This window comes from Artemia sp. Qi Xiang Cuo, unplaced genomic scaffold (genome assembly GCF_049724085.1).
Source record: "Artemia sp. Qi Xiang Cuo unplaced genomic scaffold, ASM4972408v1 HiC_scaffold_3138, whole genome shotgun sequence".
Taxonomy (NCBI): domain Eukaryota; kingdom Metazoa; phylum Arthropoda; class Branchiopoda; order Anostraca; family Artemiidae; genus Artemia; species Artemia sp. Qi Xiang Cuo.
The window spans coordinates 113,630-137,682 of record NW_028300533.1 but is presented as its reverse complement, the minus strand read 5'-3'; the positions used below and the strand labels follow the sequence as shown (position 1 = coordinate 137,682).

Genomic DNA, 24,053 nt, shown 5'->3' with positions numbered 1-24,053 from the left:
TTCTAGCCTTGGCCTGGGAAAAAACTTAGTCTGGAACTACCTTGGAAACTTTGGAGGTTCCATCTTTTAATGCCTCCTGGGTATTAACCTAACTCAAAACGATTTTTTAATAGTGTTTTAGGTCTTTAATGAGAACAATAATAATTTATTTATATCTCATTGTAAAAGACAAGAAAAAGGAGCAATGGAATATAAAGCAAAAAGAAACCAAATAAAAACAAAACAGTTTACAGGCGAATAACCTGGGAAAAGATCACAAAAAACTCAAACATGTAGCAGATGATCAGACAGTCCCGCGTATAGTAAGATCAATGCTGTTTCGTCTAGAACACTAAATTTCTGCATAATCTTTCTGTTCACAAACCGCGGTGTCAAATACAATAAAAACCTCAATTGCCGAAAATACGCTTTGCTTAGCGCTCAACTACCCTTTTAGGAAAAATTGGAAACAAACCAAGCAAAAATAAGGTTCACAATAGGTCGAGTACAGCTTTGCTAACGGTTCGCGGTTATGTTCCTATTAGCTATAGCTTATTTCTGTTTCGCAAAATCATTTCTACTTTTGAATTTCTTTGTATTAACTTTTGTATATTAATTTTAGCTCAACGACTAGAGAAACTCACAACAAACTAGAGAAAAATAGACGAGCACACATGCGAGAATGCTTTGAAGTACTGAGGAGACAACTCCCTGATACAGAAGATAAGCGGCTCTCGAATCTCGGAATTTTAAAAATGGCATGTAGATCTATACAAGTAAGTTTTTAATCACAGAAGGATGTCCAACTCCTGAATGGCTGGCCATATCGGTGATTTAGCTTATAGTTTGTCTGGATTATTTTGTTTAATTTTCCATGTAAATTCCCTCACTTTAATAGTTTTCCGTCACTGGTGGGCTAATTTATATTAAAGTACAGCCAGCATGCGTTTTAGTGATCATTTTTTTTTCATGTCTCCAGCAAAGGGGTCTGCTGGTGTTTGAAGCATGTTAAACTGGTTGATTTGGTCTGCTTCTTCATTATCATTATTAATTTTCGTTCTTTTCCATAATTTCTGGTATATATTCAAGTTGGCTAATACACATTTGTCCTGGGTTACATTTGTTATCTTTCTATATTCGAAATATGTAATGTCAATTAGAATTAAGATAATTTCATAAACCATATTAACCTGCCATAACAATAGCATTCACTGGTATTAAACGAGAGTTTTGGATTTTTGCAAATCGTAGAAATTGGTGAGTTTCTCGGTCTTACAATTAGGTTTCTGGCTTTTAAAGTTTCAATTCTGCTAATTTTGGATTTTATATTCTATATTTGTCTTTTTGGGGTTTCCCATGTTGTTTTAGTTTTATATTTTTAATTTGTCCAATTTTGTTTTATTTTTTTCTGTCGTCTTTCCGCGTTATTTGGTTTTATCAGTTTGATTTTATCTGAGTTGTCTTGTCCATATTTTCTTCCTATTTTTCTGATAGCGTTTACGAAGGGAGGCGGTTGTCCTCCCGGAATATTTTCCCTTCAGTAGTTTCAGCTTCCCTTAAGCTTTTTTCATTCAGTACTTTCTTTGGCCTTGAAAAAACATTTTCGATCTTTATTTCTTCAAATGTTTTAGTTATTTCAAGCAAGTCTCTTTTTTCAAAGTATATATACAGTGTTGCCAAATCTTCTTTATTTTGCATCCCATACATAGTCGTGGTTTCTAAACAAATGAAGCACTCTGTTTCTAACTAGTGTGATGTGACCGCGTGGTATTTCGTCACGTGTATTTTACATTTTTAGTATTGCGTGTTGAAGCAATGACTTCATTTTAAAAACAATATAAACATTTGCGTTCCTCATGTAGTTTTCGGGATTCTAACAAGCTCAATTTTTATTGCATGCGTTCATATGTCATAGGAGCTACTTTTTGCTTATTCTGATCCGTCCTTAATGACTCTTGATTCCCAATCCAGGTCAAGGTCCTTTTTTTATTTTTAGTGGGTCTGTTTTCTCATTAGATCCAAGGAATTTTAGCCTCTGTCTTGCCTCATAATTGCCTGTCATACCAGGGGCGTATACAGAATTTTTTTTTTTTTTTTTTTTTTTTTTTGTGTGGAGAGTATATATGAAAATTTGGCTCCCCCATCAAAATTTTCACCCCTCAGTCCATGTAATTAGTACAGCTTTTGACTTTCTGGAATTAGGGATAATTGCTCCTCTAAAGCCACCCCCTGGATCCGTCCCTGTGTCAGACCATATTTTCGAATTTAGCGTATCAATGTCTGCTAACTTTCTTCTGTTGCTTGCTGACAATGTTTTACAAATTTAGTACTTGTTTTCTTTACTTGATCCATTGGTTAGTTATAAAATTTTCTTTTCATCAGAAACGGTAAATATTTCTTCGTTTTGTTGTTGCCGTAAATCTACGAATTTTTATTTTCACCTTTGATATTAAAGACCCGCTTGTGCTAAATGGGCACAGTAGTTATTTCTTCCCGTTTTCGGTTTTACATAGGGCCAAAGATATTTTTTCTTTTGCTCCCCTCTCCCCCCCCCCAAAAAAAAAAAAAAACATAATAGACATTTCGAGCATACTTGCAAAAATGTACTCAAGGGTATTTTATGTCGCGGGTCCATTAAACACATGTTTTATGCTTCATAAAGCATTAAACATTTTGCAAGGATAGTTACACTTTTGCAGCTTAATAAGAATGAAAAAAAAATGAGCTTTAAGTTAATTTTAAAATGCCTTAGAACCATCTTCATTAGACAAGCCTAAACAAAAGTAATGTTTGCATCTTTTTATTAATATTTCATAGCGTTGTTTGCCTGTCCTTTTTTGATTGTTTTAGCAAATTGAAGCTGACCTTTATACTGACCTCCTATTGATGTATGGCTTATCCAAATTAAGAGGATTTTTCTATCTTAGAATAGTCAAAAAACAATAACCGAGCAATGATTTGATACTACTAACAATGAAAACTTGCCTAAATTAGTGCAGAAAGAAAGGGGACCATGTTTTACTGATGAAGGTTGAAATGGTGCCTAAAACCGTATTTTTGTCAATCAAACTAGGGCCAAATCGATAGCAGAACGCCCTCAAATGGGTGGGACGTCCCAGCTAGGGCGTCCAAACTAGGGCCAAACCGAAAGCAGAATATCCTTGAATTGGTGGGACGTCCTAACTAGGGCGTCCAAACTGGGGCCAAACCGAAAATGTGCTGTATGAGGAGTTAGCGCAACTTTGTTGGGTTGGTGCTGCAATTATTTGTCAGTAGAAGAGGGTCTTATTCAAACACTAAGAAAATAAGGTTCCTTAAAATATACTTTTAATGCGAGAAGTCGAGGAGTTAATTAACCTTAGGCCTTAATAGATCCTTGCCTTGCCACCCTTCTCTTGAAGACACTAGACGTAACATCCGCTCTGGAGCTCCAGAATTAAGCTTACCGAGGAACGTGACATAGAAAGCACACACCTGATTGAAAATCTCTTTGAACATGTTACATAATTATCTTAGAAACATTTTTTTTTTCGTACATATGGGGATTTGGTTTAGTTTGTATAATCTATGGACGAAAATGGAGGAGAAATCTATGGTTTTTCAAGGAGTGATATCTTGTATATCTATTGAACCAACGGATCTTTTTTGAAGGAAATGTTACTGTGAAGCTCAGCAATAAGATGCGAAACTCAGTTTGGCATTTCCGTAGTATTTCATAATATTAAGTGACAAAGTATAATAAATGTATAATACCTTATTTAATAATTACAATTTTTAATATAAAATACATAAATAGTATTTAAATTAAATAATTTTTTAAGATCCAACTACAATGTAGTCATAAAACTATATTGCAAGATAACTCTTGTTAGACAGTCTTGTTTACGTAATTTTTTGTGGATTATCTCAAGCGTCATAGAGTGAAATATCCCATGTGCAAATAATTTGCTCTGTTTCATTACTGTACTTTACTCATTTATGTATGGTTTCTATTTGACTAAAATCTACTTTGAATTTAGGTAATATTCCCAAGATTATTATCGCATGGATAATAGTGTGATCCAGTATAAGCTATAGCCATAAATATACACTTCAAGACAAAGTTGGGTAAATACTTTTTTGCTTCGACTCCCACCTAATTTACTACTACACTGTTGTAGTCATTTCTTTATTATTTTATTTCATTATTACTATTACTACTTAATTCATGTATTTCTTAATTTAATATTATAGTTTTTTTTACTCATTTTTCTATTCATTCATTTCTTTTACTATTCCGATTATTACTATTCTTTTCATTATTAATCACCTTTCGTTGTTCCGATTACCATTCTATCAGGGGACCAAGCTCTGATTGGTGAAAAGAAAGCTTTTTAATCTCTCTCGCAAAACGACTTTAATTTCATCTTGATTCCATGTAGAAAGTAAAACCGTATTTGACGTCTGGGTATTTGACGTACTCGTCACGTCATTCATGCGAAGAAGTTTTTCCAAAATTAAGTAAGATCCTAGACAAATTATTTTCAAAGCCGTGATGTATCTAGATCGTTTTTAACTTTGAGCCAACCTCGATCCCCTAGTATAGAAATCATTATTGTATTTTTTTTTTTTTATTTTTTTTGCCGCAATGCTTAGCCTTTAATGCAAAGCGATTAAGAATCCGAGACTCATCTCACAGTTACCAAACAGGAATGATCAAACAGGAATGTCTTTCTGTAAAAGCTGGGAATCAACTGATTTGTCATAATCGAATTGCATCCTGAAACTCCACCCACTTATGCTCAAGGCTTTCAACCTTCAGGGTGTTTCTAATTTCAGTGAGCAGACAATTTGTGAAGATTATCAAAGGAGCGGGAAGGAACAAACGAATTATCCCAATGTTGTGATTTCTGTAAATCGTTTTTTCGCACCGAAAAATGGAAGTAAGCCTATTTTCAGAGAAAATTATTGCGCCGATTTTTAGGGCATATGTGCAAAGATATATACAATTATTGCTCGTTTGATTACCATTCTATTTGTATTGAGTTTGGCACTGACTAATACACTTCAAGACAAGGTTGTATTGTTACTACTTAATTTTTTTTTTATATATGTATTATCAGTATTTCTGGTATATTTAATTTGTGCTATAAACTAGTACTAAAATTTTCTCTTTTTTCTATTCCTGGCACGCCCCTAGGACAACTTGCCTTTGCAAGTTCATGGGCAGGCTAGAAGATTTAGTTGAAAGACTGTTTTTTTTTTCATGTATTATATATATACATGTGTGTATGCATTATGTCAAGTTCTATTTTTTTATTAATAAACTAAGAAAAAAACTAGTAGTTTATGATCAATTAATATTTTTTAAACTTAATAATTAATAATTACATAGTTTCCTTTTAATAATATTTCATGCCAGACAATATTTTTCTCGAATATTACAACATTTATTAGCTTTGTATATTATAATCTTCATTTTCAGACACAGATTTGTAATTACTGTTCGGTATCCTAATTTCTTGCACTTAGCTAGCCAAAGATGCCGTATGACAACAGACATAAATTGGGCGTTTTAGTAAAAATAAATTCTAGAAAAAAATATCGCATTTTTCTGGATTTACAATATTCTGGACCTTTTTGTATATTATGATTGTTTCAGAACACAGCTTTGTGGATGCTATTTTAATTCCCAAACATTATATAGTTGATAGTTAGTATTTACGCAGTTTTTTTTAAGTGCCAGCGAAAGTAGAAATGAAATTTGATATTTGGATCATTAGAAACTTACACTGCTACATATGTCTTAAAGAATAATGGAAAATAGGGATTTAAGTTTTTAATGAAAAAGATCCTTCATATGCAGTTATTTAGTTTTTGGTAGTAGCAAATACTATCGACGGATAGTTGTTCGCTAGTATCCGCCGATGGCAGTTAAGAATTTTTGGATTTTGTGCAAATCGCGGATATTGGCGAATGACTCACTCTGTGATTGTTAGGTATTTGATTTTAATTTTTATAATTTTGTCTTTTATTGAATTTTATTGATCTTTTAATTTTTTGGCTGTTTTTTCATTGGTTTTTAATTTTTTCTACTGACTTTCCGCGTTTGTTTTTTGGTTTTTTCTTCGGCATTTTTCTTGTTTATATTATTGTGTTCGCGCTGAAGAAGAGAGACGGTTCGTTCTCTCGAAATATTCGTTTTTTTTTCGTTTATTCAGTATTTTCGTTTGGCCTTTAAAAACCCCATTTTGATCGTTTTCTTTTTTTATTTAATTAAATTCGAAGAGCAGCATAAGAAAAATGTATAAAAAAAATATATAGAAGCTCAAAGGAGTTAGATCTCAAAGAAATATTCTGAACTTGAGCATACACGTCGAACGTTTAGATATATTAATTTCACACGATGCCAAGGGTTGCCAAAAATAGTAATTGAAAGATGTGTGTCAAATTTTTTGGGGGAGAGGGGGTATTATTAGAAAAGAGCAAAACCATCGAATTGTATGAATCGAAGGGCCACCAACTTTCAGAAATCACGTACAACAGGTTCTGCATGCCAGGTGTGGCGAAACTGCCATGTGTTGTGTGAACCATGCCACTTATGGTGGAAGTGCACCATACGTGGCGGAGCTGTAAAGGTTACATGGCACTCTAAGATGTACACCAGATGGCGGAAAGGTGACCCCTTAATGTGAATGCTCAGTGTAATTACGGAAGAATCGTAAACATTCTGAGGCTTTTGGAAGGAGTATCAACCCACGGCCATCTGGCCTATGCGTGCATACCTGGTATTCGAGACCGTATCTAGGGGAGTTTAGGGGTTCAGCCCCCCTCCCAACACACACACACACACAAAGCAATTCTGATTCATGAAAACGTAATAAAAATGTATAAAAACAATATTCGATCTGTAATTATCCCCTTCGAATGAACAACCCCCTTCTGAACAAAAATCCTGGTTACGATCTTGCTGGTAAGTGATTCTATGGCTTGAGATATATTTCTGCGAATTTTTAAAGCTTCAAACGTTAAATAGTGGGTAATTCGTAACAAAAAAAAAAACTATTTCATTCATAAACAAGTCTTCTCTCGAAAATTCTGTACAAACCAAGGATTATGTGGCCCTTAATGTTTACCCTTGCTATGCAGTTTCTCCCAAAACAATTTTTGATAGTTACGGCAATGCACTTTGAATTGGGGAATATAAATGATAGTCAAATCAAACTTTGATTAAGCAGAGAAAAATTATGTCATTAGTTAAAAGTATTTTCTGTCAGATTGTCTAATGCATCAAGTGAAGTTCAATCTATAAATAATTGTCTTTGTTTTCATAAGGGAAATTTCCTCGTGTGCACATGGTTTTGTTTGATTAATTTCTTTATACAAGTCAACATGATAATAGTGTCAACAAGTCTTATCACTCAACAATGGAAAAATGGACAATGATAGTGGTTTACATAAATTTTTTGGAGGCTTGTGTTGTTTTGTTTTTTTTTGGAATCTTCCCTGCATACACAATCTTAAAGTTAAAATAAGATTTTGTACTCAGGTAAGGTTCCATAATGTTTAGGGTAAGATTAGGACAGATCCTGACTGCAGCGATAGCTGCAACCTAGTAAAGAAGGAACCACAGTCTGTAGTAATCAAAATCTTAAAAAGGCGTTTAATGGAAGAAAAGGGTTTTTTCACTCCACCCCCTCAACTCCACCCCCTCAACTCGAAGCTTCTTTTCATATTTGTCCCTTGGAAAAATGTATGTGGATGCACATGCGAGGCAGGAAATTTAACACTTTCCCGAGGCGTTGCTGTTATTTTTTTCCTGTTTTGCCTTTTAAAAGACAAGGAGCTATATCATTACCCCTCAAATAAATCTTGATTAACTTTTTTGTCGCCTGTTGTTTTAGTTTACCAGACATAGCGACGAAATAAAGACAAAAATCAATATAAATCTCTCTGGGAATTCTGTCTCGATGACTGACCACCAGAAGAACCATAGAAAACATAGAGTTTCAGCTAGATGTTCCCACAGAAAAGATCGATTGAAGCTGGTAAAGCGCACGTGATTCCAGCCACGTATGGTATTCCAGACCGTTCTCATATTTTGCCGCATTGTAATGCGTTGCAAGAGAAAAAGGGATATATACTAAGTAGAATGCTTCTCTACTTGGGAATGTTGGGTAATAATAAAAGGCCTGGAACAAACAAAAGTTGTCAAAGTTGTATTGGACTATTTTCCGGAATTATAATATGAAGAAACTTTGGCGTTTTTGGACGGGGAAGACTGAGGACAAGCGGTAAAAGTCATTAGCTGTTTTCTAAATAAACTCCCACCCTCATGTTTAGATTTGAAAACGATACTCTTTCTCAAGACTCTTTTACAGTATTTAGAGTTTGTTATCTTTTGTTATATATTTCTCTTATGCCATGTCGTGCTAAATGTTAGAGATTCCTGGATTCCCTTTTATTGTCTTATGCGCGCAGAGTTTTAGGTTCATAGCAAAATCTCTAAAAACGGTAATTTTGATACTAGTAGATATAACAAAAGAATCGGCTTATTATGCTGATTTCAAATACATAAACTTCGTTAAGTTTAGGCTTGCCCATTAGAGGCTACGAGTCTGAGAAAATTTGCCTGGTTTTTGAAAAATGGGGAAAAGACCCCTATAAAACTCATAGAATTGAATGAAATCATAATGAAAATTATATCATCAGATTCAACGTATCACCCTACTGTAGAGGTTTGAAGCTCCTATCTTTAAAAATATGGAATTTTGTATTTTTTGCCAGAAGAAAGATCACGAATGCTTGTTTTTTTTGTTGTTTTTTTTTTCAGGGGCGATCGTATCGACCCAGTGGTTCTAGAATATCGTGAGAGGGGTCACTCGAACAGAAATTAAAAGTTCTAGTGTCCTTTTTAAGTGACTAAATAATTTGGATGGCAAATAGGTCCCCTCCTTCGCCCCTTTTTCCCAAAATCGTCCGATAAAAATTTTGAGATAGCCATTTTGTTCATTATAATTGAAAGGCCCAATAACTATGCCTTTTAATATAACATGACCCCCCCCCCCCACAGCCCCAGGGGAAAGGTCTTTAAGTTTCAAAATTTTCCCATTGTTTACGTATAGTATTTGTTATTGGGAAGTATGTATACATTTTCGTATGGGGTAGGGGGAACGAATTTTCTGCTGGGGGTTTTCCACGGGGTGAACTTATCAGGGGAAATTATACACTCGGGGAATTTGTTGGAATTCCTAAACAATTTCTTTTTTTATGGCTTGCTTTCTCTTTTCCGTCTCAATTTTACTTGTGGAGTTGTTAAGGGTAATTGTCAGGGGTCAATTTTCACTGGGATTGAATTGTCTTGAGGATATTTTCGTGGAGAGGGGGATTTCTCCGTGGAGGTGGGGCCAGATGTCCTGGCATTATAAAAAACGATCACAAATAAAATAAAAAAAACAAGTTTTTTAAGAACGACTCCTGAAACACAAGAGTCGTTTAATTAGAACAATAAGAAGCTTTTTTAAAAGTACTAAAACACTTTAGCGTAAAGAGCGAGGTGTTGAGAAGAGGGCAACCCCTTCATATACGTAATAATTTCTGTTAATTTTAAGTCTTAATGTTGCTCCTTACTTTCAGTTGGAAAAAACTTGTTTTTTTTTGTGTAATCTTTTGGCGAGAGCAAGGCGAGTAGTGTAGCTTGTTTTACTCTCCAAAGTATTTGGGCAGAGGGAGGAGGTCTGTGTCTCCTGTCTGCAGATGTGCCTTCGAATGATATAACATTTATAAACTGGGTTAAGTACACCAAGAGCCAGATTGTATTATTCGGAATATAGTTGATTTCACCTCAGATAATTTTGATGAAATTTTTCAATGAAATTACTTATATAATAAACCCTTATACCTTATCGAATGTTAACTAAATAAAGGCACGCTTTTTTGAAAAAGGGAAAAGAGAAAAATGAAAGAAAAGACATCTGAGTACAGCCCTGCGCGAAGGAATCGGTTCCCTCGGAATAAAGCACAAACCTCGGTGAGTTGTATGGAAAATATAAGAATTTATATCTCTGAAATTGTAAGAATCTCAAAATTTGGGGGGGGGGGGCTGAAGGACATCGTATGTCCTCTCTTTTTATTGAAAAAGACCCAAAACTTAGAATAGTTATACAAGCGTGGTTTTAAAGTAGTATCCCCCTTCACCAAAGAAAAACCAAAACGTCGATGATCCCTCTAAACATTTTAATTGTGTACCCACGCTGAGCTGCTGTTCAAACCTGAGTTTTCCCATTCTCTCTTATAGATCTGAAGTATGTTTATGAAATTTCAGCAATTATTCTTGCTTTACAGTTTCCCGGCACATTTTTGCGGAAAGTATCGTCTGCCAAATAGTGTGTTTTGACACATTTGTGTTTTTTAAATTTCAATTTCCAGACGAAATGTATTTTGTCTTGGCAACTTTATTTATTTCTTCCGAGAAATTATTGTTCTACGATTGTTTCACAAATTTATTTCTGCTGGATTCCGTCCACTGACTCCATTTCAATCTTTGTTATTAGCGACGTCCAAACAAAAGTGTAGAGAAATGCTAAAGAAAAAATATATGTCATTGTTTGCGTTGAATGTCCGACATGAAGTCATCTTGAATTCCTGATTTCTAAGCTTTCAAAGCTGGATGTCAGCTTGTACAACCAAATCCAAAAGCTGTACAGTTTATTATTTTTAATTGGAAAGCCCTATAGAGGACCAGAGAGTTTACTTGCCCTTATGACACAGTGGCCAAAGTGCTACATGTCATTTTAATTGGAAAGCAACGCCAAGAACCTAAGAGTTTACGCTATGACATAGAGGCCAAATATGATGTTATAGGGGTCTACATCAGTCCCTATGACATGATGTAACCTTAAAAATGTGTTATTGTTTTTCTTTTTTCTCGCTGTTTTGACTAAGAAAAGATACCTCTGACAATAATTCTGGGGAAAACATTTGCTTATTCACTCGGCACCAAAAAAATATTTAGAATATCTATTTCAATTTTAAGGTTTGTACTCCCTAGACAAATTTTCGATATTTATTCTTCTGCAGTCCTATGGCTTCAATGTTTCAACGTAAGATGACAATTTTGCTGTGATTTCAGGGCTGAGATTCAGCTTTGTCCATCTACCGAATTACTTTTCAAATTGGCTTTGCATTTAAACGGTAAAACACGTTGAAAAGGTTGATAAAATATGTGAAAATAGAAGGATACTCATTTAGATCATTTTTTAGCAAATTTTGATCGCTCTGTCAGTAAATGTCGGGAGTAACGTCATAAACCTGGCTTGGTGAATGGATAGATCTGAAAACTAAATGATTCCAATCGTGTAATTATCTTGCCCTTTTGCTGCAAGTGAGAGCTGCAGACTTGTTGTAAAATCGCATGTTTTATGGGGAACTACAACTTTAATTGGGAAGCAACTTCTGTTGCTTCAATTTTAATAGACTATACTCTAGTTTCGTCTAGTTGATAATATTCTGTTTAGCGCCACTATGCGGATTACTTCCTGTTAATACCCCTTTTCTTCACCTTCGTCAATAGTAATGCAATTCACAATTATTTCGTGTGAACAAATTTCAAGTCCAAAACGAAGCATCCACCAGATGTATATTCGTTAAGGATTTGGAAGTCGATATCCATTCTTCCCGGGAATATGGGACACGACCACTAAAGGTGCTCACTAGTACGCGCGCAACGAGCAGAAATTAACATGAATAGGGCTCAAAACCCCTATGCCTTCCCAAGGCCAGAACATAATTTGCACTTTACTGAAAAAAATATAAATGTTATTACTTTTATAACTTTAATAAATCAAATAATATTAACATCTTGATTAATAAATATCAGTATATGTATATTAAACTGATAATGCACATTTATTTGTATTTTTTTCAGTAAAGTGCAAATTATGTTCTGGCCTTGGGAGGGCATAGGGGTTTTGAGCCCTACTCATGTTAATTTCTGCTCTTTTTTAGTTTGAATCGGTTATTTATTGTAATTTCTGTCCGTTTTGGGTTTCATTTTTTTATTGATGCTTATTTGTGGTAGTTTCACGCTGGGTAGTTTATTTGATTTTACTTTTGCTTATTTTTGGTTAAATGGAGGTTCTTTACTTTTCTTTGAAAAACTTATTTCGTGGAAAAAGTTCTTTGATTAATTTCTGTTCTTTTTATATTGACAGGGTCTTTTCAGGGAAAAAGAAAATAATTCTTTAAATCTTTTTGTTTTTTAAGACTATATAGTTTGGCGTGCTATTTGTATGCTGGAGAAAAATTTTCAGCTGTTTTTAACAATAATTCACCCTTTTAAAAATCTGGACTCAAATAGTAGTGTTTAATTTAGTTTTATACCTCCTCTAGTTGACCTGAAATAGAAAACTTGATACCATTCGCAAAAAAATCTGTTCACTTTCTTTGATAGCTTGGATACACTTACGTTATTTTTATTTGCTAAAATTTTAAGAACAGAAGTAGCCCCGAAATTTTGAACATAATACCCTCAGACGTTCTTGGGATACTGCTGAGATGCCTTATTGGAAACTAGTATTAACACAGTGCATTTTGATTTAATCTTAAGGCAACATTTAGTTTTTAAACATAATGGGAAAATGGGAGGGTGGGCGTGGGAGGGAAAAATTAATAATACATTGTACCCACATCGATCTTTGCTATAAAAATGTCAAGCCTTCCAATCACTTTCGACTATTAAAAAGGGCACTAGCCCTTTCAATTTCCAATCGAATGAGCCCTTTTTGAGTTTCTACGACAACGCTTTCTATAAACACCTTATATGCCAGGGCATAAATTACAATCCTTGCCATGAGAGCTGTGAGGAGGATGTCATCCTCCAAGACCTAATTTCGAGAACTTTCAACTACGTCGAACAAAATGGCTATCTCAAAATTTTGATTGGATGTGTTTCGGGAAATGGTGGGTGTGAGAGGGGTGTTAGTTATCTTCCAATCACTTTCGACTATTAGAAAGGGCAAGAGCTTTTTTAGTTTCCAATCGAATGAGCCCCTTTTGAAGTTTTTACAACATCACTATCTATAAAAACCTTATATGCCCCTAGGGCATAACTTACAACCCTTGTCCGAGGGCTCTGAGGGGTTATCATCCTCAAAGACCTAATTTCTATAACTTTAACTACGTTGAACGAAATGGCTATCTAAAAATTTTGATTGGATGTGTTTGGGGAAAAGGTGGGCGTGAGAGGGGGGTTTATTGCCCTCAAATCACTTTTGACTTAAAAAGGGCACTAGCCCTTTGAAATTCCAATCGAATGAGCCCTTTTTTAAGTTTCTATGACAAAGCTTTCAATAAAAACCTTATATACCCCCAGGGCATAGCTTACAACCATTACCCTGAGGGTTGTAAGTTTTGAAGTTTTTACAACATCACTATCTATAAAAACCTTATATGCCCCCAGGGCATAACTTACAACCCTTGTCCCGAGGGCTCTGAGGGGTTATCATCCTCAAAGACCTAAATTCTAAAACTTTAACTACGTTGAACAAAATGGCTATCTAAACATTTTGATTGGATGTGTTAGGGGAAAAGATTGGCGTGAGAGTGTTTATTGCACTCAAATCACTTTTGACTTAAAAGGGCACTATCCCTTTGAATTTCCAATCAAATGAGCCCTTTTTTGAGTTTCTATGACAAAGCTTTCAATAAAAACCTTATATACCCCCAGGGCATAGCTTACAACCCTTACCCTGAGGGCTGTGGGGGGAGTGTCATCCTTTTATATATAATTTCCATACCTTTAAACTACTTTGAACAAAATCGCTATCTCATAATTTTGATTGGATGTGTTTGGATAAATGGTGGGCGTGGAAGGGGCGTTAGTTGCCTTCCAAACACTTTGGACTATTAAAAAGGGCCATTCAACACTAGCCATTCAATTTCCAATCAAATGAGCCCTTATTGAAGTTTCTGCGACAGCGCTTTCTATAAGAACCTTATATTTCTTCAGGGCATAACTTACAACCCTTGCCCTGAGGGCTGTGGGGGGGTTGTCATCCCCAAAGACCTAATTTTCAGAACTTTCAACCACGTTCAACAAAATGGTTATCTCAAAACTTTGATTGGATGTCTTTGGAGAAAAGGCGGGCGTGAGGGGGGGGGGGGGGTTAGTTGCCCTCCAATCCCTTTAGACTATTAAAAAGGGCGCTAGCCGTTTGAATTTCCAATCGAATGAGTCTTTTTTAAGTTTCTACGACACCGCTTTCTATAAAAAAAAAAACTTATATGCCCCCAGGGCATAACTGACGACCTTTGCCCTGGGGGCTGTGGAGGAGTGTCCTCCTCAAAAACATAATTTCTATCCAGAAATCAACTACGCTGAACAAAATGGCTGTCTCAAAATTTTGATTGGATGTGTTTGGGGAAATGGTGGGCGTGGAAGGGGTGTTAGTTGCCTTCCAATCACTTTTGACTATTAAAAAGGGTACACTCCAATTTCCAATCGAATGAGCCCTTTTCGAAGTTTCTACAACAACTCCTTCGATGCTAAGTGCCCTGATATGGAAACCAAAAAAAAAATACATTGTGCCAACATCGTTCTTTACTTAGGCAACGCTATGCACTGCCTATGAAACGCTATCTATTCGATATTTTCCGGAAAGTGTAAAATTTAGCAGTATTAATAAAGGAAGTAAAAAGTATGATGGGGGATAAAACTGTTATCAGTATTGAAATCCTCTAGATTGAACTTGATGTTAGGGCCGTTCTATTACTCATCTTTGTGCTAAGATCTTACATCTTTTGACAAAGAACGCTTAAAAATGAAATCTTAGCACTAATATCTTACATCTTATAGCGTTCTTTTGCAAACGTCTTTCATCATTCTGCTCTGATCAGCGGTCTAAGAACAATGATGAGCATACCATCAATGTTCTCTTGTCATTGTTCTATATGGCAGAAATATGGCGTCTTTCACACTTTTTGCTAATATCAGTGAGCTGTAAAATCTTAGAACAAAGATTAGTTAAAAGAACGGAAATCTTTGCAGAAAGATGTGAGATCTTAGATGTAAGATCTTAGTGCAAAAGAACGGGCCCGTTGTTGAAGGCATTCGAGATGACACACAAAAGGAGAAAACATTGATATCCTGGCGAAAAGTGTATCGTTTCCTCTGGGAAATGAATTTTCTTGGATAGTATTAATTTTATTATATCGAAGTCCAAACTATTAGGGTATGGGCTGCCATGGTGGTATCCAGGGGAGGGGATATCCGGTTTTAATCCTCCGTAAAAGAAAATCTCTACAAAAGAAACAATTTTTGGTACAGAACTCTTCTCTCTCCCAGTTTCTATGCATTTCCAGGTAATTTGTACGTTGGTCCATACCTAGGAGAATAGCCAAATCTTACTTAAACGGTTTTTGAACCTGTTTGCACTTGCAGACATGGATCTTAGCAAGGGATTGGCCAGGATATGTTAGGTTCTTTATTCTGAACCTGTCTACTTCTAAATCCTTTGCTTCTAATGCTGTCTACGTAGCTCCAATCCTGTCTTCGTGCCTTTATTGCACTGATATAACGAATTAACTTAGTGCCCAAGTCCTTATTATCAAATTTTGCAATGCCTGACATCAATAGGTGTATCCTTTTTTTTAAAAATGAGTTAGATACATACCATGTGCATTTGTGAATGGGATTCATACAAGAAAGACAGTATTTCCTGGGACAGTTGGACCGTAAAAGTTTTCGTTGTGGGCAGTATGCAGCCCGCTGGTCACGAGTTTGACATCCCTGATCTGGATTGTCACTTTGTTTGGCGTGCCTATTTATTTCTCTAAGTCTGTTTAAGATAACGGCTTTGGGTTGCTTAAAAATCCGTTATAAAAATCAAACTAAGCAGAATTTATTGGTGTTACAATAGTTTTACCGCTAAAGTTCTTACTTTACCTTACGATAAATAAGTCAATAAGTGAAAAGGAAAGAGAAAAACAGTTTAATCATATAAGCTGCTTAGAATCCTCAATTGAGTTCTTGCTTCTTTGACTATAAGGCCGCTTAGTGCTGCAATCAGTTGTTACTTGTAGAGGATGTATTATTGTATTATACACTGCTATTCTGTTTATTTTCCTTTATTATTCCATTTATTTCGTTTAAACACCCTATTATTGTACATTAATCAACACTATTGACTATTACTATACAGAGCATAATGCTTTCAACACAAATTTATAAAACCTAACATATATTTTTTATCACCTTGCCTTTGGTAATCTTTTTGTCGGGGAAGCCCCGCTTGCAAGTTTCATTGATCCTTTTCTTTCCGAAGACGGCTATAAAGAATTTCTGAGAGTCCTAATAACCGTTTTTTTGTCAATGAGCTTAAAATGTGAGGCTGCACTTCGTGTGTATACTCCATCGATATGAAAAATAGGGGTTTTGATCAAAATCCTAGGCGTTTGAAATATTAACCATCTCCAGTGATTTCATCGGACCACCTTGAAAACCAGAAGACTGATCAAATTACGGGTTCTATCATCACTGCGAGATGTGTACCGAGTAGGTTTGGGCATGGAGAAAATTGTGGAGATATATATGTTTATAAATCCTGATTGGTGAGAAGTACAGACAGGAGGTAAACAGTACAGATGTCCAACTGAGTAATTTTCTTTTTTTTGTAACGGACAAGTTTTGTGCTTGTGCTCATCAGTCTTCAGTTTCCTCTAAAAATATTTTCATGAATTTTGCCTGTTAAAAATAAATCAGTTTAGAAAATTTGATCTTCACAAAACCAATTCAAGAGAATTAAGTATAACTCGAGAATAATTGGAAATTTTATTGTGATTACTAATGAGTTTTAAATCTATGATTGTTTAATAAATAGTAATTAATAAACATGAATTGATGGCTTCAGTAAATGCATTGGTCAATAAACAGTCTTCAAGGCATACCTAATGCCTGGCATACTTAGACTTCCTTAGTTCCTCCCACGCCACTCGTGCATTAGGCACCAGTGGTGGCTCTTCATGAGGATCTCTGAAGACCTTGCAGCCAAAGGTCTTTCGAAGATACTCCCACCAATTTAGCATCTTTCTCTAGGCATCCGCCATCATCGCTTTCTGCTGTCCATGCCTTCTAATACCAGGAGAACCCAAACACCAGGCATTATGGGGTAGCCTGCTATCGCCCATACGGACCATGGGGTTTAATACCGCTATCTATTACTTAGCATTGCTGGAGTTCGTTAACATTGCAAGATAGACCCGTTGGACATTGTACTATATACCTTTGTGCATGATCAGAAGTAAAGCGGCGTTTTTATTTAGGATTTTATGGACAAAACTCCATTTGAGTCAGCTATTTAAAACTATGTAGTTTTCTCGAAGTTTCAGTCATTTTATTTACCTGTTTTTCCGTAAAACGCGGCTTAATAGATCGTGTCCAGAATCACACCCAGTTAACATCTCCTTGTTAGAAATTACGAGGCTTAACATGTCTGTATTGTTCCACTGTATTCCGTTATTTCAGGTTGAATCTCACTAAAGAATTTTGACGTCTTGTTTAAAACGTGATATTAGAAGGGATAAGCGCCGAGAAAACCATCGTAAGATTAGAATTTGCCTACGCTGTATTTTAGATATTATTTGACCTCAGGGCTGTGCAAATAAAAATAGTAATTTCTACTTGTGATTTATTGTTTCGAGGGATAGTGTAACTATTGGGGATAAAAATGCACGATAACTCTTGTGCTGGTGAGCCAGTGCTGGTGTGCTGGAGATTCTGTTTCCACTACTGTATATAAATAATATACAGTAGAATCACAACTCAGTAATATTTGGCTACTACAGTCTTGGCGCGTATAAAAGCTCCGCCTATATTCTTGTACGTCCTCATCCATTGGACCGCTGATGGCAGATCAAATGAGAACCCTGGAACACGTATTTTCACAGAAACTTTCTCAAAATGCCATTGAAACCGAGACTTGAGAACTTTGCAACCTAGTGATTAGAAAAAAAACTAATGTCGCTTGTGTTTTAACGTTCACCAGAGCAGTTGTATCTCGGTCCGGCTTTGCATAATGGTTGAGATAGGGAATGATTCTACTGTATATATCTGTCTACTGTGGTTTCCACTCTTACTGTTTTTTCGGGAGATATACTGAATTCCCAATGTATCTCCTAACCAAAAAGGAGAGCCATCCGTAGATGGCTTTCAGGCTAAGAGCTATCTATCGAGTTTCTACAATTATGCCTGCGTTTTCAGCCTAGACGAAGATCATTATTTCTAAGAGCGATGATGATAGCTATGATACTATGACACTTACACTGACAAAGTATCTATTCGCTGAATCACATATTTTGTCCCTTTAAATATCTTAGCTTACAGTGTAGTTTTTAGTTAGCGTATGTGAAACTGTTGCATGCAGCAGAATTCGTGACGCTTATGCACAAATCTAGGAGTAACAGGCATCACACTAATAAGAGTAATAATTTTTTCAACTTTCAATGGTATTAGGAAAAATGTAACTTGCAGAAACAACTTGCAACAAAAATACAAATCTTTCTATTGTTTATGTGTGGTATTGAGCGAAGTGGTGTTATATAGTTGGTACTGTAGTGACAAATAAGGGGATTGTCACCAAAGAGTTGTTATTCTTAAGAAATGACTATTGCCAAAGCAGGGATGGAATGTTCTGCAAGAATCCAAAATGGTTTCAGATCTTGTTTTGCAAAGAACAAGCAGGGGCATCTTCTGTCCCGGCTCAATTTTAGAGGAGAAAAAACAGTTAATTTGCCATATACATCGTTATATTATATTTATTATTAGCTTGATCTTTTACCTAAAATAAGACATGAGGAGGTAGTTCCTTTTGAAATACCCACCCCTTTCCTCTTCAAAAGGAACTGAAAAAATTGTGTTGTATTTAACTGAAACTCTCAGAGTGAGATAGGACAGTGAAAAGGTGTATAGACAATGGAAATTACTGGAGTAGAGTTTACGTGAAAAATAGTAAATGTTCAATTGATTTGAAAATGTTGCCGTTTATATCTAAAAATTTGTGTTTTCGCGAAAATTATTGTTGATCCACAATATAAACAAATCTGCTCTCGCGACTGTTGATCAACAATTTGTTCGCCAGAAATGGCTTAAAACAGGACAACCCCTCTTACTTAAACAAAAATACGGTACTTGTTAAGAATCCAGTAGGTGCGCGAAAATTGTATTGCGAAAATCAGATAGGCATTACCCGGTACTTATATGAGACGCTGTATAAAAAAAAGGGTATCTCACTCCGGGAACTATTTTTAAACTTTAGTGTTTTTGGGGTTTAGAGGGAATAAAAAGTACCTGGGTTTGGCTAGGTTAGGTTACGTATTTAATATATGCTATGCTTTACCCCACCCCCTGATGTACAAATATATAGCCGAAATTGTTTCTGAACTATTATATTTTCATCCTATTTTGTTTTATTTCGTTAGCATTAACGAAACTTAACTTCTCGCGTACTTACCGGATTCTTAACAAGTGCCAAAAATGCCCCCTCCCCCGAAGGAGAATCTGAGATATGTCCTTGGTTGAAGAAAAGTTTTAGAATGACGTTCGGTGAAGTTTAAGCTATCCTACTTCCCATCTGAAGAAATTTATGAACTTGTTGGATTCAAAACACAAGCCAGTGTCTTTTATGTCGAAAAAAGATTCGGTACTGTTCTATTAGCTGAACCCACGAAAGATAGATGATAAAAGAAACTAGTCAAAACAGGTTGTTTCAACGGAGAATTTGATTGCAAACAGTGGTTTCTCACTGCGTGTACAAAATTTAAACTTTATTTTTTGGGGTTTATGGGGGAAAAGGTACATAGGTTAGGTTACGTATTTAATAGATGCTGTGCTTTACCCCCATCCCCCTAATGTGTAAATATATATCCGAAATTGGTTTCTGAAACTATTATATTTTCATCCTATTCTGTTTTATTTCATTAGCATTAACCAAACTTTACTTCTTGCGTGGGTTCCAGCTAATAGAACACTACCAAAGATTCTTCTTGGTACGTGACGTACCTGGTGCAAACCGCAAGTTAACAATCCCGGAAGTAAGGATTTGGTTTCATCATCTAACGTATAGCGTAGCTAGTTTTGCTCTTAGAGATAAGGAGTTTTTTGTGCATTATATTGTTATCTATCATCAGCACGCAGACGCAGTGGTTCCACTAACATGTTAATGGATGGTATTGTTGATATTTTGCCATGTTTTTCACTTTGAGCTTCAGCGTTTTTTTTTTTTTTTTTTTTTTTTTTTTTTTACTCACTGGTCGACTTCTCAAAAGGTCGTAAGATATCGTAGCTGTTGTGTATAACCAACCCAAATCTTATCTCTAAAAAAGTCAACGCAATGGGAATGTCAATGTTTCCGCATGCTTGCTCTGTCTCTCGCCAAGCGTTTTAGTTAGGTACATAAGCGTCAGGTTTGTTCATTTTATGTTAAAAGGATGAAATTTGGCAGACATATGCAAAAAAAAATATGGAGAATCTGTCTGGGGGCAGAACTACATTTTCCGACGCGATTATCATGCCGTTTTGCGTTTACCCGCGCGGGAAAAAATAGCTGACTTTCAGATTGGGAAATTTTTCCATCAGAGGGTTTTTTCTGACTAATTTGTCTCTCCTGATCCCAAAAATATGCTAACTTTTTTCGTCCGACTCCTGATTACTGAGTTATCATCATTTTTATCACTACACTCCCTGCACTTCTGAGTAATTTCCGCTTTTTGACTCTGTATTTTTCGTCGTAATCACATAGAAGCTGGTGAACATGTTACGGAAAATGTGAAGAATCGACTAAGTCACAAATTCAAATTTGTCTCCGTGGTTCCGCACTACTTTGCGTTTTTCCGCGCGAAGAAAAAAAAAACGTGAATTTTGAGAACGAGCGATGACCGAGTTTAAGATCTCTTTTCTGACTAATTCGAGTCTCTCGATTCCAAAAATTTTGTTAGTTTTGCAATCAGATTCTTGGTTCAGGATTTACCAGTTTCATGGTTTCTATGCCATGCTCTAACAAGAACTCATACCCTCCCTATAACATTCCAAAGGAGGTCATCCGTTTTTGACTGTAAGTAATTAATTACCGTTTCAGATCTCCTCAATGAGCTTTCAGTAAAAAAACATCATTTATTCAACTCAAACAGCTTGACTTAAGGAACTTCGGACGTGAGAAGCATACTATTATGATGATAAAATGTAGAATACTAAACTACTTCATGTATTTATAAATAGTTAAACAATCACATGGATCATAGGAATGAAATAGCCGATTTTGACTTGTTTCATCATAAACATTGCTAAAAAATAAAATGAGGTTCTCACGGACAGAATACAGGTCGAAATTGGCATCTGACAATTAAAGCTACAAAATGTGCGCTACTGATTGTACTGATCATCACATTTTTTGCACGAACAGAGATCTGTGCATTTAAGGGAAGCTTTTGCACATTTGCACCTGTTTTTGCACTTTGTTTTACAGCCATAATTTAGCAGTTCTTTGCAAAATGTCGCTGCCTCAGGAAGATTTGTCCAGAAAGATCCCAGCTCATCCAGCCGTATAAGCCTGGATCCAGTGGGGAAAGTTCCGGACAACACGATGATGCCCATATCTGGGCCTGCAAGTAAGCGCGTTGGGTATGCTGCTCAAGAGCAGCCGCTGTTGGGGGTAGTCTTTCCATTCTGGCTGTTTTTTGTGTGAACAGCTCCTTCCGCAGACCGTTCACTTCAGACAAGCCGCTTGATTTGTCGTAAAGAACGACGACGAATCGCTGAATGTCTGTAAAGTGACAATCTAGGTGCGGGGCTCCTGATGTACTCAGAGTAATAAAAGTTGAAGGAATGGATTTTACAGCATTTCAGGTCTTCCAAACACCATGCTTACTACGAAAAGAAAATGACGAAGGCGTATCATAACCTGAGAATGTATGCAACCAGAGAAAGTTGTGAAAAGTCTTAGATCCTTGGCGACAAGTAATGTTGAGAAAGGACAGTATTTTCGTCTTTGCTTCATACCCACAAACCTCTTGTAAAAGAGGTCTTCAATACTAAACTGCTGGAACAGAGATTTTGCAATCACAACCTCATCAGAATCCCTAGTTCTGATGGCTATGAAGTTATAGTCACACTGGGCCTGATGGAAGGCATGGAGCAGCACTCAACCACCTTCTTCGTGGTTGGTAAGTGTGAGGCCTTCGCGAAATGCGATATCGCCCGTTGAACTAATTGTGTCTCCAAGAGTGGCCACTCATAGATGTCCTGCAATTCTTGGACGACTATAGTTGCTAAAAAATGGAAGAGTCGACTCTTGTTCTCAGTTGATTTCAAAAAGTCATGTCAGTTCATCCGAGGAAGGGGGTTTCGGTCTGTGATTTTCACGGCATAAGACGAAGTTCCTCTGTGTTCACGCGCTCTGTTTTTAAGGCTGTCGTCAGTGTATATGTCAAAGACGAGATCAATCGTTTGAGCGTCGGTTTGGGACTGTTGCTTTCTAATGTAAGTAGCGAAGTTCAAGCTAGCGAATTCACCGAAACTAATTCCAGGCTTAGGGACGGTGAGGTGTACTAGAACATACCCTTCTAGAAAAATTGAGTCGACGGTTGGGAGATTGCTGGGCAGTGGCTCTTCAAGCTTCGCCGTCAAACAGGCAACTATGTCAGATTTTTTTTCCAAACCGCAGCTTTGTTAAACCTGCTAGTGATATGATGTATTTCGAGTCGCGTTTTTAAACCCGCCAATGGTCCATTCATTCAGACCACAGTCGTCACTTGCACATTAAGGTGAACCAGAGTTTGTAATGTAGAAATATGAAAGACAGTCTACACCCGATGAAGATGAAAGTAATGATGATAACTCAGTAACGGATGGTTGGAAAAGTAAGCACATTTTCAGACTCAGCATACTCGATTTAGCCATGAAAGATACCCTAAGCGCATCTACTACCTCAGTATACAGAAAAGAATACGACCCGCGATGATGAAAATGACGATAACTCGGAACTAACTGATCTGATTTCAAAAGTGGGCATACCGTCAGAATCAGCAGACCCGAATCAACCACCCTTCAAACGTCCAAATCCTTCAATTTCAAAAATACACGATTTTCCGCGCGGAAAAACGCGCTCAGAAAATTTTTCGACATATGTGTGCCAATTTTTGTGCTTTCACCATCTTCTTCTTCTCTCTCTCTCTCTTTTTTTTTTTTTTTTTTTTTTTTTTTTTCTTACCAAGTAATTACCTTTAAAACATTATATATAAAGACACATGGGTCAATTCCCGGTATATTGAGCAGTTCAAACAAATAACCTACGAATAAAGTGAATATATCATTTAATGCCTTTTTTATGCTTTTGCCGAATATAATAATCACTTCGCTCGCAAATTCTAACCCCTTTACGGACCCTCAAATATACCTTTTTCTCTTATTTTAGATACGGCTTTTATACCTCTGTTAGCTTGAATATTGTGAAATTGGGTTTACCCGTAAATTGAATCGACGGCGACAAAATCGAGAATCAATAAATGCTTGGGAAATGTATAACATGGGCTATATATTTGAGGTTAGGTTAAAATTGAATTCATAAGTAAAGCGATTATTATATTCAGAGAGAGCATAAAAAAGACGAGTGGTATGTTTGTGTGAACTGCTCAATATTTACCCAATTCCACGGTGTTCTAGGTCTCATAAGGAATCGTTTATTGTCTCTCCTGGAAGAGGATCCCTGGCCACCATGCCTGTCGCTGATGGTGCTTTTGGTATCACAGAAACTGTGTTGAATTTTCATTAACTTTTGCCCGTTCTTCTGAAGCGATATGTATTTTAATTCTCATTGCTGGGGAGGAAAGTTAAATCATTATTTTTATACTTTAATAGTATTGCATAAAGTATTCCTTACATAGTCAGTTAATTGGGCTACTTTAAAGTAATGTGAACTTGGCATTTCACATAAGTCGTTTGCCCAAACCTGAAACACATTCCCCGCACTAAAAAAGTCATGAAGTTCACCTATGGTTTTTGTCCTACGTGAAGATCGTACAGTACTAGATACAAAATTAGGTACTTG

General features: G+C 36.2%; 1 protein-coding gene across 1 annotated transcript in view; it reads left to right on the top strand.

Moving 5' to 3' along the window:
• The window catches only part of LOC148938555 (uncharacterized), a 91,810-nt gene that overhangs the window by 26,703 nt on the left and 41,054 nt on the right, over positions 1–24,053 (top strand). Inside the window, exon 3 of the mRNA XM_089107707.1 lies at positions 602–755. Within this exon, the coding sequence (XP_088963833.1) occupies positions 602–755 (154 nt within the window). The remainder of the gene's footprint in view (positions 1–601; positions 756–24,053) is intronic.